Source organism: Oncorhynchus nerka, linkage group LG13 (genome assembly GCF_034236695.1).
Source record: "Oncorhynchus nerka isolate Pitt River linkage group LG13, Oner_Uvic_2.0, whole genome shotgun sequence".
NCBI classification, from domain to species: Eukaryota; Metazoa; Chordata; class Actinopteri; order Salmoniformes; family Salmonidae; genus Oncorhynchus; species Oncorhynchus nerka.
In genome coordinates, this window is record NC_088408.1 from 13832804 (window position 1) to 13849592 (window position 16789).

Genomic DNA, 16789 nt, shown 5'->3' on the forward strand with positions numbered 1-16789 from the left:
AAATCTCGCGTCTTGTGACGGCCGGCCGCCCAACAACCTGCCCGCTTGACCCTATCCCCTCCTCTCTTCTCCAGACCATTTCCGGAGACCTTCTCCCTTACCTCACCTCGCTCATCAACTCATCCCTGACCGCTGGCTACGTCCCTTCAGTCTTCAAGAGAGCGAGAGTTGCACCCCTTCTGAAAAAACCTACACTCGATCCCTCCGATGTCAACAACTACAGACCAGTATCCCTTCTTTCTTTTCTCTCCAAAACTCTTGAACGTGCCGTCCTTGGCCAGCTCTCCCGCTATCTCTCTCAGAATGACCTTCTTGATCCAAATCAGTCAGGTTTCAAGACTAGTCATTCAACTGAGACTGCTCTTCTCTGTATCACGGAGGCGCTCCGCACTGCTAAAGCTAACTCTCTCTCCTCTGCTCTCATCCTTCTAGACCTATCGGCTGCCTTCGATACTGTGAACCATCAGATCCTCCTCTCCACCCTCTCCGAGTTGGGCATCTCCGGCGCGGCCCACGCTTGGATTGCGTCCTACCTGACAGGCCGCTCCTACCAGGTGGCGTGGCGAGAATCCGTCTCCACACCACGTGCTCTCACCACTGGTGTCCCCAGGGCTCTGTTCTAGGCCCTCTCCTATTCTCGCTATACACCAAGTCACTTGGCTCTGTCATAGCCTCACATGGTCTCTCCTATCATTGCTATGCAGACGACACACAATTAATCTTCTCCTTTCCCCCTTCTGATGACCAGGTGGCGAATCGCATCTCTGCATGTCTGGCAGACATATCAGTGTGGATGACGGATCACCACCTCAAGCTGAACCTCGGCAAGACGGAGCTGCTCTTCCTCCCGGGAAGGACTGCCCGTTCCATGATCTCGCCATCACGGTTGACAACTCCATTGTGTCCTCCTCCCAGAGCGCTAAGAACCTTGGCGTGATCCTGGACAACACCCTGTCGTTCTCAACTAACATCAAGGCGGTGGCCCGTTCCTGTAGGTTCATGCTCTACAACATCCGCAGAGTACGACCCTGCCTCACACAGGAAGCGGCGCAGGTCCTAATCCAGGCACTTGTCATCTCCCGTCTGGATTACTGCAACTCGCTGTTGGCTGGGCTCCCTGCCTGTGCCATTGAACCCCTACAACTCATCCAGAACGCCGCAGCCCGTCTGGTGTTCAACCTTCCCAAGTTATCTCACGTCACCCCGCTCCTCCGCTCTCTCCACTGGCTTCCAGTTGAAGCTCGCATCCGCTACAAGACCATGGTGCTTGCCTACGGAGCTGTGAGGGGAACGGCACCTCAGTACCTCCAGGCTCTGATCAGGCCCTACACCCAAACAAGGGCACTGCGTTCATCCACCTCTGGCCTGCTCGCCTCCCTACCACTGAGGAAGTACAGTTCCCGCTCAGCCCAGTCAAAACTGTTCGCTGCTCTGGCCCCCCAATGGTGGAACAAACTCCCTCACGACGCCAGGACAGCAGAGCCACCTTCCGGAGACACCTGAAACCCCACCTCTTTAAGGAATACCTAGGATAGGATAAAGTAATCCCTCTCACCCCCCTTAAAAGATTTAGATGCACTACTGTTCCACTGGATGTCATAAGGTGAATGCACCAATTTGTAAGTCGCTCTGGATAAGAGTGTCTGCTAAATGACTTAAATGTAAATGTTGAAAAGCATGCATTTGGTTTTACTCGCGTTTAAGAGCAGTTGGAGGCCACGGAAGGAGTGCTGTATGGCATTGAAGCTCGTTTGGAGGTTAGATAGCACAGTGTCCAATAACGGGCCGAAAGTATATAGAATGGTGTCGTCTGCGTAGAGGTGGATCAGGGAATCGCCCGCAGCAAGAGCAACATCATTGATATATACAGAGAAAAGAGTCGGCGTGTAGGTAGGTGGCTTTAAAGGAGTGTAGGTAGGTGGCTTTAAAGGAGTGTAGGTAGGTGGCTTTAAAGGAGTGTAGGTAGGTGGCTTTAAAGGAGTGTAGGTAGGTGGCTTTAAAGGAGTGTAGGTAGGTGGCTTTAAAGGAGTGTAGGTAGGTGGCTTTAAAGGGGTGTAGGTAGGTGGCTTTAAAGGAGTGTAGGTAGGTGGCTTTAAAGGAGTGTAGGTAGGTGGCTTTAAAGGAGTGTAGGTAGGTGGCTTTAAAGGAGTGTAGGTAGGTGGCTTTAAAGGAGTGTAGGTAGGTGGCTTTAAAGGAGTGTAGGTAGGTGGCTTTAAAGGAGTGTAGGTAGGTGGCTTTAAATGGGCTACGGTAGGTGGCTTTAAAGGAGTGTAGGTAGGTGGCTTTAAATGGGCTACGGTAGGTGGCTTTAAAGAGGTGTAGGTAGGTGGCTTTAAAGGAGTGTAGGTAGGTGGCTTTAAAGGGGTGTAGGTAGGTGGCTTTAAAGGAGTGTAGGTAGGTGGCTTTAAATGGGCTACGGTAGGTGGCTTTAAAGGAGTGTAGGTAGGTGGCTTTAAATGGGCTACGGTAGGTGGCTTTAAAGGGGTGTAGGTAGGTGGCTTTAAAGGAGTGTAGGTAGGTGGCTTTAAAGGGGTGTAGGTAGGTGGCTTTAAAGGAGTGTAGGTAGGTGGCTTTAAATGGGCTACGGTAGGTGGCTTTAAAGGAGTGTAGGTAGGTGGCTTTAAAGGAGTGTAGGTAGGTGGCTTTAAAGGGGTGTAGGTAGGTGGCTTTAAAGGGGTGTAGGTAGGTGGCTTTAAAGGAGTGTAGGTAGGTGGCTTTAAAGGAGTGTAGGTAGGTGGCTTTAAAGGAGTGTAGGTAGGTGGCTTTAAAGGAGTGTAGGTAGGTGGCTTTAAATGGGCTAAGGTAGGTGGCTTTAAAGGGGTGTAGGTAGGTGGCTTTAAAGGAGTGTAGGTAGGTGGCTTTAAATGGGCTAAGGTAGGTGGCTTTAAAGGAGTGTAGGTAGGTGGCTTTAAAGGAGTGTAGGTAGGTGGCTTTAAATGGGCTACGGTAGGTGGCTTTAAAGGAGTGTAGGTAGGTGGCTTTAAAGGGGTGTAGGTAGGTGGCTTTAAAGGGTGTAGGTAGGTGGCTTTAAAGGGTGTAGGTAGGTGGCTTTAAAGGGGTGTAGGTAGGTGGCTTTAAAGGGTGTAGGTAGGTGGCTTTAAAGGGGTGTAGGTAGGTGGCTTTAAAGGAGTGTAGGTAGGTGGCTTTAAAGGGTGTAGGTAGGTGGCTTTAAAGTGTAGGTAGGTGGCTTTAAATGGGCTAAGGTAGGTGGCTTTAAAGGAGTGTAGGTAGGTGGCTTTAAATGGGCTACGGTAGGTGGCTTTAAAGGAGTGTAGGTAGGTGGCTTTAAAGGGGTGTAGGTAGGTGGCTTTAAAGGGGTGTAGGTAGGTGGCTTTAAAGGGGTGTAGGTAGGTGGCTTTAAAGGGGTGTAGGTAGGTGGCTTTAAAGGGGTGTAGGTAGGTGGCTTTAAAGGGGTGTAGGTAGGTGGCTTTAAAGGAGTGTAGGTAGGTGGCTTTAAATGGGCTACGGTAGGTGGCTTTAAAGGAGTGTAGGTAGGTGGCTTTAAAGGGGTGTAGGTAGGTGGCTTTAAAGGAGTGTAGGTAGGTGGCTTTAAAGGAGTGTAGGTAGGTGGCTTTAAAGGGGTGTAGGTAGGTGGCTTTAAAGTGTAGTGTTTAAAAGGTAGGTGGCTTTAAAGGGGTGTAGGTAGGTGGCTTTAAAGGAGTGTAGGTAGGTGGCTTTAAAGGGGTGTAGGTAGGTGGCTTTAAAAGAGTGTAGGTAGGTGGCTTTAAAGGAGTGTAGGTAGGTGGCTTTAAAGGAGTGTAGGTAGGTGGCTTTACTTGGGCTAAGGTAGGTGGCTTTAAAGGAGTGTAGGTAGGTGGCTTTAAATGGGTAAGGTAGGTGGCTTTAAAGGGGTGTAGGTAGGTGGCTTTAAAGGGGTGTAGGTAGGTGGCTTTAAATGGGCTAAGGTAGGTGGCTTTAAAGGGGTGTAGGTAGGTGGCTTTAAAGGGGTGTAGGTAGGTGGCTTTAAAGGAGTGTAGGTAGGTGGCTTTAAAGGAGTGTAGGTAGGTGGCTTTAAAGGAGTGTAGGTAGGTGGCTTTAAAGGAGTGTAGGTAGGTGGCTTTAAAGGAGTGTAGGTAGGTGGCTTTAAAGGGGTGTAGGTAGGTGGCTTTAAAGGAGTGTAGGTAGGTGGCTTTAAAGGAGTGTAGGTAGGTGGCTTTAAAGGGGTGTAGGTAGGTGGCTTTAAAGGGGTGTAGGTAGGTGGCTTTAAAGGAGTGTAGGTAGGTGGCTTTAAATGGGCTAAGGTAGGTGGCTTTAAAGGAGTGTAGGTAGGTGGCTTTAAATGGGCTACGGTAGGTGGCTTTAAAGGAGTGTAGGTAGGTGGCTTTAAATGGGCTACGGTAGGTGGCTTTAAAGGGGTGTAGGTAGGTGGCTTTAAAGGAGTGTAGGTAGGTGGCTTTAAAGGAGTGTAGGTAGGTGGCTTTAAATGGGCTAAGGTAGGTGGCTTTAAAGGGGTGTAGGTAGGTGGCTTTAAAGGAGTGTAGGTAGGTGGCTTTAAAGGAGTGTAGGTAGGTGGCTTTAAAGGGGTGTAGGTAGGTGGCTTTAAAGGAGTGTAGGTAGGTGGCTTTAAATGGGCTAAGGTAGGTGGCTTTAAAGGAGTGTAGGTAGGTGGCTTTAAATGGGCTACGGTAGGTGGCTTTAAAGGAGTGTAGGTAGGTGGCTTTAAAGGGGTGTAGGTAGGTGGCTTTAAAGGGGTGTAGGTAGGTGGCTTTAAAGGGGTGTAGGTAGGTGGCTTTAAAGGGGTGTAGGTAGGTGGCTTTAAAGGAGTGTAGGTAGGTGGCTTTAAAGGAGTGTAGGTAGGTGGCTTTAAAGGGGTGTAGGTAGGTGGATTTAAAGGAGTGTATGTAGGTGGCTTTAAAGGGGTGTAGGTAGGTGGCTTTAAAGGAGTGTAGGTAGGTGGCTTTAAAGGGTGTAGGTAGGTGGCTTTAAAGGAGTGTAAAGGTGGTTTAAAGGTAGGTGGTGGCTTTAAAGGGGTGTAGGTAGGTGGCTTTAAAGGAGTGTGTAGGTGGCTTTAAAGGAGTGTAGGTAGGTGGCTTTAAAAGGAGTGGTAGGTAGGTGGCTTTAAAGAAGGTGTAGGTAGGTGGCTTTAAAGGGGTGTAGGTAGGTGGCTTTAAATGGGCTAAGGTAGGTGGCTTTAAAGGGGTGTAGGTAGGTGGCTTTAAAGGTGTAGGTAGGTGGCTTTAAAGGAGTGTAGGTAGGTGGCTTTAAAGGAGTGTAGGTAGGTGGCTTTAAAGGAGTGTAGGTAGGTGGCTTTAAAGGGGTGTAGGTAGGTGGCTTTAAAGGAGTGTAGGTAGGTGGCTTTAAAGGGGTGTAGGTAGGTGGCTTTAAAGGAGTGTAGGTAGGTGGCTTTAAAGGAGTGTAGGTAGGTGGCTTTAAAGGGGTGTAGGTAGGTGGCTTTAAAGGGTGTAGGTAGGTGGCTTTAAAGGAGTGTAGGTAGGTGGCTTTACTTGGGCTAAGGTAGGTGGCTTTAAAGGAGTGTAGGTAGGTGGCTTTACTTGGGCTAAGGTAGGTGGCTTTAAAGGAGTGTAGGTAGATGGCTTTACTTGGGCTAAGGTAGGTGGCTTTAAAGGAGTGTAGGTAGGTGGCTTTAAAGGAGTGTAGGTAGGTGGCTTTAAAGGGGTGTAGGTAGGTGGCTTTAAAGGGGTGTAGGTAGGTGGCTTTAAAGGAGTGTAGGTAGGTGGCTTTAAAGGGGTGTAGGTAGGTGGCTTTAAAGGGGTGTAGGTAGGTGGCTTTAAAGGAGTGTAGGTAGGTGTTTTAAAGGGTGTAGGTAGGTGGCTTTAAAGGGGTGTAGGTAGGTGGCTTTAAAGGAGTGTAGGTAGGTGGCTTTAAAGGGGTGTAGGAGGGTGGCTTTAAAGGAGTGTAGGTAGGTGGCTTTAAAGGAGTGTAGGTAGGTGGCTTTAAAGGAGTGTAGGTAGGTGGCTTTACTTGGGCTAAGGTAGGTGGCTTTAAAGGAGTGTAGGTAGGTGGCTTTAAATGGGCTAAGGTAGGTGGCTTTAAAGGGGTGTAGGTAGGTGGCTTTAAAGGGGTGTAGGTAGGTGGCTTTAAATTGGCTAAGGTAGGTGGCTTTAAAGGGGTGTAGGTAGGTGGCTTTAAAGGGGTGTAGGTAGGTGGCTTTAAAGGAGTGTAGGTAGGTGGCTTTAAAGGAGTGTAGGTAGGTGGCTTTAAAGGGGTGTAGGTAGGTGGCTTTAAAGGAGTGTAGGTAGGTGGCTTTAAAGGAGTGTAGGTAGGTGGCTTTAAAGGAGTGTAGGTAGGTGGCTTTAAAGGGGTGTAGGTAGGTGGCTTTAAAGGAGTGTAGGTAGGTGGCTTTAAAGGGGTGTAGGTAGGTGGCTTTAAATGGGCTAAGGTAGGTGGCTTTAAAGGGGTGTAGGTAGGTGGCTTTAAAGGGGTGTAGGTAGGTGGCTTTAAAGGAGTGTAGGTAGGTGGCTTTAAAGGAGTGTAGGTAGGTGGCTTTAAAGGAGTGTAGGTAGGTGGCTTTAAAGGAGTGTAGGTAGGTGGCTTTAAAGGAGTGTAGGTAGGTGGCTTTAAAGGGGTGTAGGTAGGTGGCTTTAAAGGAGTGTAGGTAGGTGGCTTTAAAGGAGTGTAGGTAGGTGGCTTTAAAGGGGTGTAGGTAGGTGGCTTTAAAGGGGTGTAGGTAGGTGGCTTTAAAGGAGTGTAGGTAGGTGGCTTTAAAGGAGTGTAGGTAGGTGGCTTTACTTGGGCTAAGGTAGGTGGCTTTAAAGGAGTGTAGGTAGGTGGCTTTAAAGGAGTGTAGGTAGATGGCTTTACTTGGGCTAAGGTAGGTAGCTTTAAAGGAGTGTAGGTAGGTGGCTTTAAAGGAGTGTAGGTAGGTGGCTTTAAAGGGGTGTAGGTAGGTGGCTTTAAAGGGGTGTAGGTAGGTGGCTTTAAAGGAGTGTAGGTAGGTGGCTTTAAAGGGGTGTAGGTAGGTGGCTTTAAAGGGGTGTAGGTAGGTGTTTCAGGGAACTGTGGGTTTTTGTATAGCGCTTTTCATGGCCCAAATTCTCATACACAGGAGGTAGACCCAGTAGGGATGAAATAGGATGATTAGAGGTGATAAAGGCTTCATCCGTACTATAACGGTGGACTTCGCTCGTCTGCCTGACGCTCAACTCTAGCAGGCTTGTAACTGTGCATACAAGTCGCACATGGCTAGTCGAACAACCATACTCTTCATTGAAACAATGCTGAAACATCAATCTATGGGTGAGTCCATTGAAATGAAAGCAAAATTATATTGTAAATTCCAGCAGGCGATGGAGTGATATAGACTCTTAGAAGTACACATCTTTATGTTATTAATTATCGTTAATGCCATCTTTGGTGGGCTTATTAATGATTATCAATAATTGTATTAAGTCATACTGTGTGAAGCTGTGTGTGAAGCTCAAAAGGCATTTCTCATGAATATTTTAACGTGACTATTTTAAAACAAAAAAAAAACATCTGATTAATAACATATTTAAAAATCAGTCGTCTTCCTCAAATGAAGGGGATGATGACGCAATCTTTGTAAGAGGGAGGGAATCTTATTTCATCGGTCCTCAACCGGTGGCTCAGTCATTTCATTCAGGGTAAGTGGAGTTAGCCGTGAGTTAGCCTGCCCCGGAGCAGGTTAGTTCTGAAGGATTCGTTGCCATAGAAACTTAGCTGGCTTAAAAGGTGAGCCACTTTTGTTTGAACGGTTATCCCGAGTTGAACTCAGAGTTGACCAAAGTTACCTCGCTAACTCCTCAAACCTGCTTGGTAAAATACCCCTCTGGACACAGATTAAGCCAAATCCTAGTATTAAAAGCATAATCAATTGAGAATCTCCATTAGACATTATATCTTTTTTGGGCTAGGACTAGGCTTAATCTATGTCTGGGAAACCAGCCCATTATGGCTGCGTTTAGACAGGCAGCCCAATTCTGATCTTTTTCCCACTAATATTTTCCGACTGGTCTTTTGAACAATCAGATCAGCTCTGAAAAAGATCTGATGTGATTGATCAAAATACAAATGAGTGAAAAATAAAATAATTGGACTGCCTGTCGAACACATCAAATGTAGTCTACCGAGAACAACAGAGGTGGTGTGTCAGGGCCGATGCCTGGGACTCACCTTGCTGCTGCGGGGGCAGGAGGACCTGCTGTGTCTGGGCTTGCTGGGTGGCCTGCTGGGCCTGTTGTGCCTGCTGCTGGGCTGCTGCCTGGAGGGCAGCCTGCTCCTCTGTGTTGAAGCCCTCCACTGCCTTACTCTGCATTAGCTTGTTCTCCCACAGCTAAAGGACAGGGGAGGAGAGGGAACTTTAAAATGGAGTGTAGACTGTTGACCACCATTTTGACATTTGCATTGTCTATTCTACTTTTTCCAAAACTACAGGGACAGAGAGGTTATCAGTGGAAACTACATCAAATGGGAGCTACAAAAGGGAAACGAACACTAGCGCAGACAAGAGAGAACGAGAGAACGACATTCTAGAATGGAATGTCACTGACGCGGATCCTGTGTTCTGCCTTACAAACAGGACAACGGAATGGATCGCATGCAGCGACCCAAGGAAACGACTCCGAAAAAGAGGGAAACTTAGCGGTCTTCTGGTCAGACTCAGGACAAGGGCACATCGCGCACCACTCCCCAGCATTCTTCTTGCCAATGTCCAGTCTCTTGACAACAAGGTTGATGAAATCCGAGCAAGGGTAGCATTCCAGAGGGACATCAGAGACTGCAACATTCTCTGCTTTACGGAAACATGGCTCACTGGAAAGACGCTATCCGGGGCGGTGCAGCCAACAGGTTTCTCCACGCATTGCGCCGACAGAAACAAACATCTTTCTGGTAAGAAGAGTGGCGGGGGCGTATGCCTCATGACTAACGAGACATGGTGTGATGAAGGACACATACAGGAACTCAAATCCTTCTGTTCACCTGATTTAGAATTCCTCACAATCAAATGTAGACCGCATTATCTTCCAAGAGAATTCTCTTCGATTATAATCACAGCCGTATATATCCCCCCCCAAGCAGACACATCGATGGCTCTGAACGAACTTTATTTAACTCTTTGCAAACTGGAAACCATTTATCCGGAGGCTGCATTCATTGTAGCTGGGGATTTTAACAAAGCTAATCTGAAAACAAGACTCCCTAAATTTGATCAGCATATCGATTGCGCAACCAGGGGTGGTAAAACATTGGATCATTGTTACTCTAACTTCCGCGACGCATATAAGGCCCTGCCCCGCCCCCCTTTCGGAAAAGCTGACCACGACTCCATTTTGTTGATCCCTGCCTACAGGCAGAAACTTAAACAAGAGGCTCCCACGCTGAGGTCTGTCCAACGCTGGTCAGACCAAGCTGACTCCACACTCCAAGACTGCTTCCATCACGTGGACTGGGACATGTTTCGTATTGCGTCAGATAAAAATATTGACGAATACGCTGATTCGGTGTGCGAGTTCATTAGAACGTGCGTTGAAGATGTCGTTCCCATAGCAACGATAAAAACATTCCCTAACCAGAAACCGTGGATTGATGGCAGCATTCGCGTGAAACTGAAAGCGCGAACCACTGCTTTTAATCAGGGCAAGGTGTCTGGCAACATGACTGAATACAAACAGTGCAGCTATTCCCTCCGCAAGGCTATTAAACAAGCTAAGCGTCAGTACAGAGACAAAGTAGAATCTCAATTCAACGGCTCAGACACAAGAGGCATGTGGCAGGGTCTACAGTCAATCACGGACTACAAGAAGAAACCCAGCCCAGTCACGGACCAGGATGTCTTGCTCCCAGGCAGACTAAATAACTTTTTTGCCCGCTTTGAGGACAATACAGTGCCACTGACACGGCCTGCAACGAAAACATGCGGTCTCTCCTTCACTGCAGCCGAGGTGAGTAAGACATTTAAACGTGTTAACCCTCGCAAGGCTGCAGGCCCAGACGGCATCCCCAGCCGCGCCCTCAGAGCATGCGCAGACCAGCTGGCCGGTGTGTTTACGGACATATTCAATCAATCCCTATAACAGTCTGCTGTTCCCACATGCTTCAAGAGGGCCACCATTGTTCCTGTTCCCAAGAAAGCTAAGGTAACTGAGCTAAACGACTACCGCCCCGTAGCACTCACTTCCGTCATCATGAAGTGCTTTGAGAGACTAGTCAAGGACCATATCACCTCCACCCTACCTGACACCCTAGACCCACTCCAATTTGCTTACCGCCCAAATAGGTCCACAGACGATGCAATCTCAACCACACTGCACACTGCCCTAACCCACCTGGACAAGAGGAATACCTATGTGAGAATGCTGTTCATCGACTACAGCTCGGCATTCAACACCATAGTACCCTCCAAGCTCGTCATCAAGCTCGAGACCCTGGGTCTCGACCCCGCCCTGTGCAACTGGGTACTGGACTTCCTGACGGGCCGCCCCAGGTGGTGAGGGTAGGCAACAACATCTCCTCCCGCTGATCCTCAACACGGGGCCCCACAAGGGTGCGTTCTGAGCCCTCTCCTGTACTCCCTGTTCACCCACGACTGCGTGGCCACGCACGCCTCCAACTCAATCATCAAGTTTGCGGACGACACAACAGTGGTAGGCTTGATTACCAACAACGACGAGACGGCCTACAGGGAGGAGGTGAGGGAACTCGGAGTGTGGTGTCAGGAAAATAACCTCACACTCAACGTCAACAAAACTAAGGAGATGATTGTGGACTTCAGGAAACAGCAGAGGGAACACCCCCCTATCCACATCGATGGAACAGTAGTGGAGAGGGTAGCAAGTTTTAAGTTCCTCGGCATACACATCACAGACAAACTGAATTGGTCCACTCACACTGACAGCGTCGTGAAGAAGGCGCAGCAGCGCCTCTTCAACCTCAGGAGGCTGAAGAAATGTGGCTTGTCAGCAAAAGCACTCACAAACTTCTACAGATGCACAATCGAGAGCATCCTGGCGGGCTGTATCACCGCCTGGTACGGCAACTGCTCCGCCCTCAACCGTAAGGCTCTCCAGAGGGTAGTGAGGTCTGCACAACGCATCACCGGGGGCAAACTACCTGCCCTCCAGGACACCTACACCACCCGATGTTACAGGAAGGCCATAAAGATCATCAAGGACATCAACCACTGCCTGTTCACCCCGCTATCATCCAGAAGGCGAGGTCAGTACAGGTGCATCAAAGCTGGGACCGAGAGACTGAAAAACAGCTTCTATCTCAAGGCCATCAGACTGTTAAACAGCCACCACTAACATTGAGTGGCTGCTGCCAACACACTGTCATTGACACTGACCCAACTCCAGCCACTTTAATAATGGGAATTGATGGGAAATGTTGTAAATATATCACTAGCCACTTTAAACAATGCTACCTTATATAATGTTACTTACCCTACATTATTCATCTCATATGCATACGTATATACTGTACTCTACATCATCGACTGCATCTAAATGTAATACATGTATCACTAGCCACTTTAACTATGCCACTTTGTTTACTTTGTCTACATTCTCATCTCATATGTATATACTGTACTCGATACCATCTACTGTATGCTGCTCTGTACCATCACTCATTCATATATCCTTATGTACATATTCTTTATCCCCTTACACTGTGTATAAGACAGTAGTTTTGGAATTGTTAGTTAGATTACTTGTTGGTTATCACTGCATTGTCGGAACTAGAAGCACAAGCATTTCGCTACACTCGCATTAACATCTGCTAACCATGTGTATGTGACAAATAACATTTGATTTGATTTGATTTGACTAGAAGGAAGAGTTCTGTGTTCTGTACCGTTTTGAGTTCCATGAGGACCTGCTCGTCCACCCCCTCATCCAGGAAGAGCTCCCGGACCTCATTGATAACATCTTCAATCACAGACCTGTACAGTTTAGGCTGAGAAAACATACAGAGTACTGTTAGAAGGGTTCTAATCTATATTATAAACGGGGTGGTTTGAGCCCTGAATGCACGGGTATGACAAAAAATATCCACTATATACAGTGCATTTGGAAAGTATTCAGACCCTTTGACTTTTTCCACATGTTTACGTTACAGCCTTATTCTAAAACCGATTAAATAAAACATATTTATCCACACACAATAACCTATGACAAAGTGAAAACAAGTTTAGATGTTTGTGCAGAAATATCTTATTTATATAAGTATTCACACCCTTTGCAATTGAGCTCAGATGTTTCTACAACTTGATTGGAGTCCACCTGTGGTAAATTCAATTGATTGGACATGATTTGAAAAGGCACACACCTGTCTATATAAAGGTCCCAGAGTTGACAGTGCATGTCAGAGCAAAAACCAAGCCATGAGGTCGAAGGAATTGTCCGTAGAGTTCAGAGACAGGATTGTGTCGAGATACAGATCTGGGGAAGGTTAACAAAACATTTCTGCAGCATTGACGGTCCCCAACAACATAGTGGCCGCCATCACTCTTAAATGGAAGAAGTTTGGAATCACCAAGACTCTTCCTGGAGCTGGCTGCCCAGCCAAACTGAGCAATCGGGGGAGAAAAGCATTGGTTAAAGGTGACCAAGGACCCGATGGTCACTGTCAGAGCTCCAGAGTTCCTCTGTGGAGATGGGAGAACCTTCCAGAAGGTCAACCATCTCTGCAGCACTCCACAAATCAGGCCCTTATGGTAGAGTGACTAGACGGAAGCCACTCCTCAGTAAAAGGCACATGCTAGCCCGCTCTGAGTTTGCCAAAAGGCACCTAAAGACTCTCAGACCATAAGAAACAAGATTCTCTGGTCTGATGAAACCAAGATTGAACTCTTTGGCCTGAATGCCAAGCGTCACATCTGGAGGAAACCTGGCAACATCCCTACGGTGAAGCATGGTGGTGGCAGCATCATGCTGTGGGGATGTTTTTCAGTGGCAGGGACTGGGAAACTAGTCAGGATCATGAACAGAGCAAAGTACAGAGAGATCCTTGATGAAAACCTGCTCCAGAGCGCTCAGGACCTCAGACTGGGGTGACGGTTAATCTTCCAACAGGTCAAGACCCTAAGCACACAGCCAAGACAATGCAGGAGGGGTTTAGTGACAAGACTCTGAATGTTCTTGAGTGGCCCAGCCAGAACCCGGACTTGAACCCAATCAGACATCTCTGGAGAGACCTGAAAATAAATATGCAGCGACACTCCCCATCCAACCTGACAGAGCTGGAGAGGATCTGCAGAGAAGAATGGGAGAAACTCCCCAAATACAGGTGTGCCAAGCTTGTAGTGTCATACCCAAGAAGGCTTGAGGCTGTAATCACTGTCAAAGGTTCTTCAACAAAGTACTGAGTAAAGGGTCTGAATACTTATGTAAATGTGATTTATTTATTTATTTTGACCTATTTTTGCTTTGTCATTACAGGGGTATTGTGTAGATTGATGAGGGGGGGAAACAATGTAATCAATTTCAGAATAAGGCTGTAATGTAACAAAATGTGGAAAAGGGGAAGGGGTCTGAATACTTTCTGAATGCCCTGTTTACAAAAGTATGTGGACATCCCTTCAAATTAGTGGATTTGGCTATTTCATCCACACCCATTGCTGACAGGTGCATACAATCGAGCACACAACCATGCAATCTCAATAGACAAACATTGGCAGTAGAATGGCCTTACTGAAGAGCTCAGTGACTTTCAATGTGGCACCGTCATAGGATGCAACCTTTCTAACAAGTCAGTTTGTCAAATTTCTGCCCTGCTAGAGGTGCTACGGTCAACTGGAAGTGCTGTTATTGTGAAGTGGAATCGTCTAGGAGCAACAACGGCTCAGCCACAAACTGGTAGGCCACACAAGCTCACAGAATGGGACCAGTGAGTGCTGAAGCGCGTAAAAATTGTATGTCCTTGGTTGCAACACTCAATACCAAGTTCCAAAATTGCCCCTGGAAGCAATGTCAGCACAAGAACTGTTCATCGTGTGATGTACTTTTCACTGTTCTACTCACCTTGGTGACCAGTGTATAGCAGCAGTAAGGCACCTCAGGGGTTTGTAGTATATTGCCAATATACCACCGCTAATGGCTGCATCCAGGCACTCAGAGTTGCGTCGTGCATAAAACAGCCCTTAGCCGTGGTATATTGGCCATAATATACCATCAACGGCATATTATTGCCTAATGTTAGCTGGGTGCTGCATTATTTAACGTTAACTGCATTATTACTTAGGTATATTTATTTCACATGGTGACAACTGAAATGTACCACGGTAAAGAATGTTGGCTAACAAATTATCCAATATTTTTTATTTTTTTAAATGTAAATTTTGAGCTTGACTACCTTTGAACTTCAGTCGCACGTATTCAAACTGCATACCATAACATATTCAACATATTAGTTATATAATATTCCGTTAGAAACGATTAAATTATGCAAGTAAAACATTTCAGCCCCCCAGTGACAGCAAAGAGAAACGTTTTAAAGTTATTTTCCTGCAATTCTGCACATTTAGCAAGGGGAGTAGAGAAAATGCTGCCGTTCTAAAGCAAGTCTGCTGCAATTCAATACGTTTTACAATGGGGCAGATTTAGTTATTTTATAACTAATTTCATGCCGTGGGGCAGAGAGTTAGCTATTTTATAACTCATTTCATGCCGTGGGGCAGAGAGTTGGCTATTTTATAACTCATTTCATGCCGTGGGGCAGAGATCAAATGTGCAGTTGTACAGCTTAATTTCCTGCAATTATACACATTTTTCCATAGGATGGAGGCAAATGTTAGCAGTTTTTAATATGACAACGGATGATCAATGGGCCCCACCCCAGTTGGTAATTCGACCATGCTTACTACACGTTTAGATACCTGGACGCTACACTAATTGTCCGATCTCACTTGGGATGATTGAGTGACTGCTGATGCACAACCAACATTTCAAAATTGTATCTTGTTTATTCTAACTCAACAGTAAATTGATTCATTTGGATTTTTTATTGGGCCGCCCGCCAGTTCCCCATCCCTGGGACACCTAGATCTATTTAACACTGATGTTTCATGATAGCCATGGCATTGGCAGCACCTAACTAACAGATCATCGAAAGACCAGCCCGCAAACGTGCATACGGGAGCTTTCACACCATAAACACCACACATCAATCGGCATTTATGGTATACTCAAAACGTAAACAACCGAAAGACACTGATCAGTTGTAGCTAGTTAAACTCAATCGGCCATGCACAAAATACACTAACATTTCAATCGACCATTATTGCCCCCAAACTAAAATGGACAGCGACAGAGGTCAGTGTCCTTATTCGCCGGTGTCCGTTGTGGTGGACCTCAGTCTCCCTCCCTACTATAAAAAGCTCTGATGTTTATATGTAGAGCCGGTGACGTGGCGTCGAGAAGCGCCTTCCCATCCTGGGCAGTCTATATTAGAGAGCCAATATGGCGGTATAAAACCGAGCTGCGGAAAGGAGGAGGGTCACAACCGTAGAGAGGAGACATGGACGCGGTTTTTACCGAGCGGGGGTCAGCGACCATTGCCTGGTGCTTGGAGTCGCTATTCAAATTATGGATGTAAATTGAATTGCTGGTATCTAGATTGTGTTATTTTAGTGAGTTAATGTAGTTTTAGAGATGGGGGCCAGCGAAAGAAACATGTTTAATAGGAAAGAGGACATTTGGCTTGGGACGGCTTGCTGACGTTAGCAGCCTTGTTCGTGGGCTGAGGCATTGAACATGATTTGAAATGATCAAGCAATACTTTCTGGCTGACAGTTGAATTGTGATAAAATTGGAATTTAACATCCGCATTGGATGAGAAGGTGCTTCCAACTGTAACGTTACGTCGAGGCAAACTACTAGCTCTCATTGAATTGGAGGAACAATACCCCAACGCAATTCTTACTCGTTAGGTATTACTAACACTAGACCCATTTCTAAACTAGGAAACACATTCCTCGAAACGCACCAGGTAATGTAGGCTGATGCATGCTAGTTAGCTGGCAGCCAAGATTGCAAATCAGTCTACATTGCAAATAAAAGAGGCTCAAGTCACATTTGACTATTTAGCTAGCTATGTCGTTAATTTAACCAAAGACTTGTCTTCTGGTTTAGATTAGCCCAGATTAGCAACGCCATTCACCAGCTGTATTCAGGAAAAATGCAGAGGATTCAAATTGTTTCGAAAAGGGGTTAAAATGGCCGATTGTTGTACTTATCATTTTTATTAAGGAGAACATCCACTGTTTGCCAACACTCCCTAAAGTCCCTTTTAATATGCTTCCACTCAAAATGCCAACCAGCAGTTTGCCATCATCAGTTCTTACTGACTACCCTCTGACAATGATCCTTACCACTTGATTCGAGTTAGCCGAGCTCGCCATTACGCGTAGTGTAAAACCACACAAATCAAGCGAGGAATAACAGCAAAAAAATAAATTAAAAAACGATCTAAAACAACTGGGCACGACACTTAAAAATAGCCGGCATAACTTTTGTAAATAAAACACAGATTTTAACGGTCTTATTTACAAACACGGACTCTGCCTTCCCAGCCGTCCTTCACCCGCCGTTGTCCTCCTTTATATACCGAGCTGCGAGTGCGCGAGACATAGGGCAGGGTCAACCCGGTCATTATCGCGAGATTCCGCGGGAATATCGTCCAGGAGAAAACAGGGACGAGTTCAGCAGGACATAACGTGTTGGAACGTTCAGATAGAAATGTATTATGTAGAATCATTCAAATGCATTTCTGACAAAAAGAACAAGGACTCATGTGTAGGCTCTATTCATGGAATTTCTATCTGCAACGTTCGACAACGTTTGGCAAATGAACGTGGTTCAACTTCAGC

At 46.5% G+C, this 16789-nt stretch overlaps 1 protein-coding gene across 3 annotated transcripts in view; it reads right to left on the bottom strand.

The window, feature by feature from the left end:
* Positions 1–16509, bottom strand: part of LOC115123133 (transcription initiation factor IIA subunit 1-like) — a 31654-nt gene extending 15145 nt beyond the window's left edge. For all 3 annotated transcript variants that reach the window (XM_065026205.1, XM_065026204.1, XM_065026203.1), the window contains exons 1-3: positions 16292–16509; positions 11776–11877; positions 8095–8254 (exon numbers count right to left, since the gene is read on the bottom strand). In XM_065026205.1, coding sequence (XP_064882277.1) covers positions 8095–8254; positions 11776–11877; positions 16292–16321 — 292 coding nt within the window. In that variant the 5' untranslated portion in view covers positions 16322–16509. The remainder of the gene's footprint in view (positions 1–8094; positions 8255–11775; positions 11878–16291) is intronic.
* Positions 16510–16789: the final 280 nt, after the last annotated feature.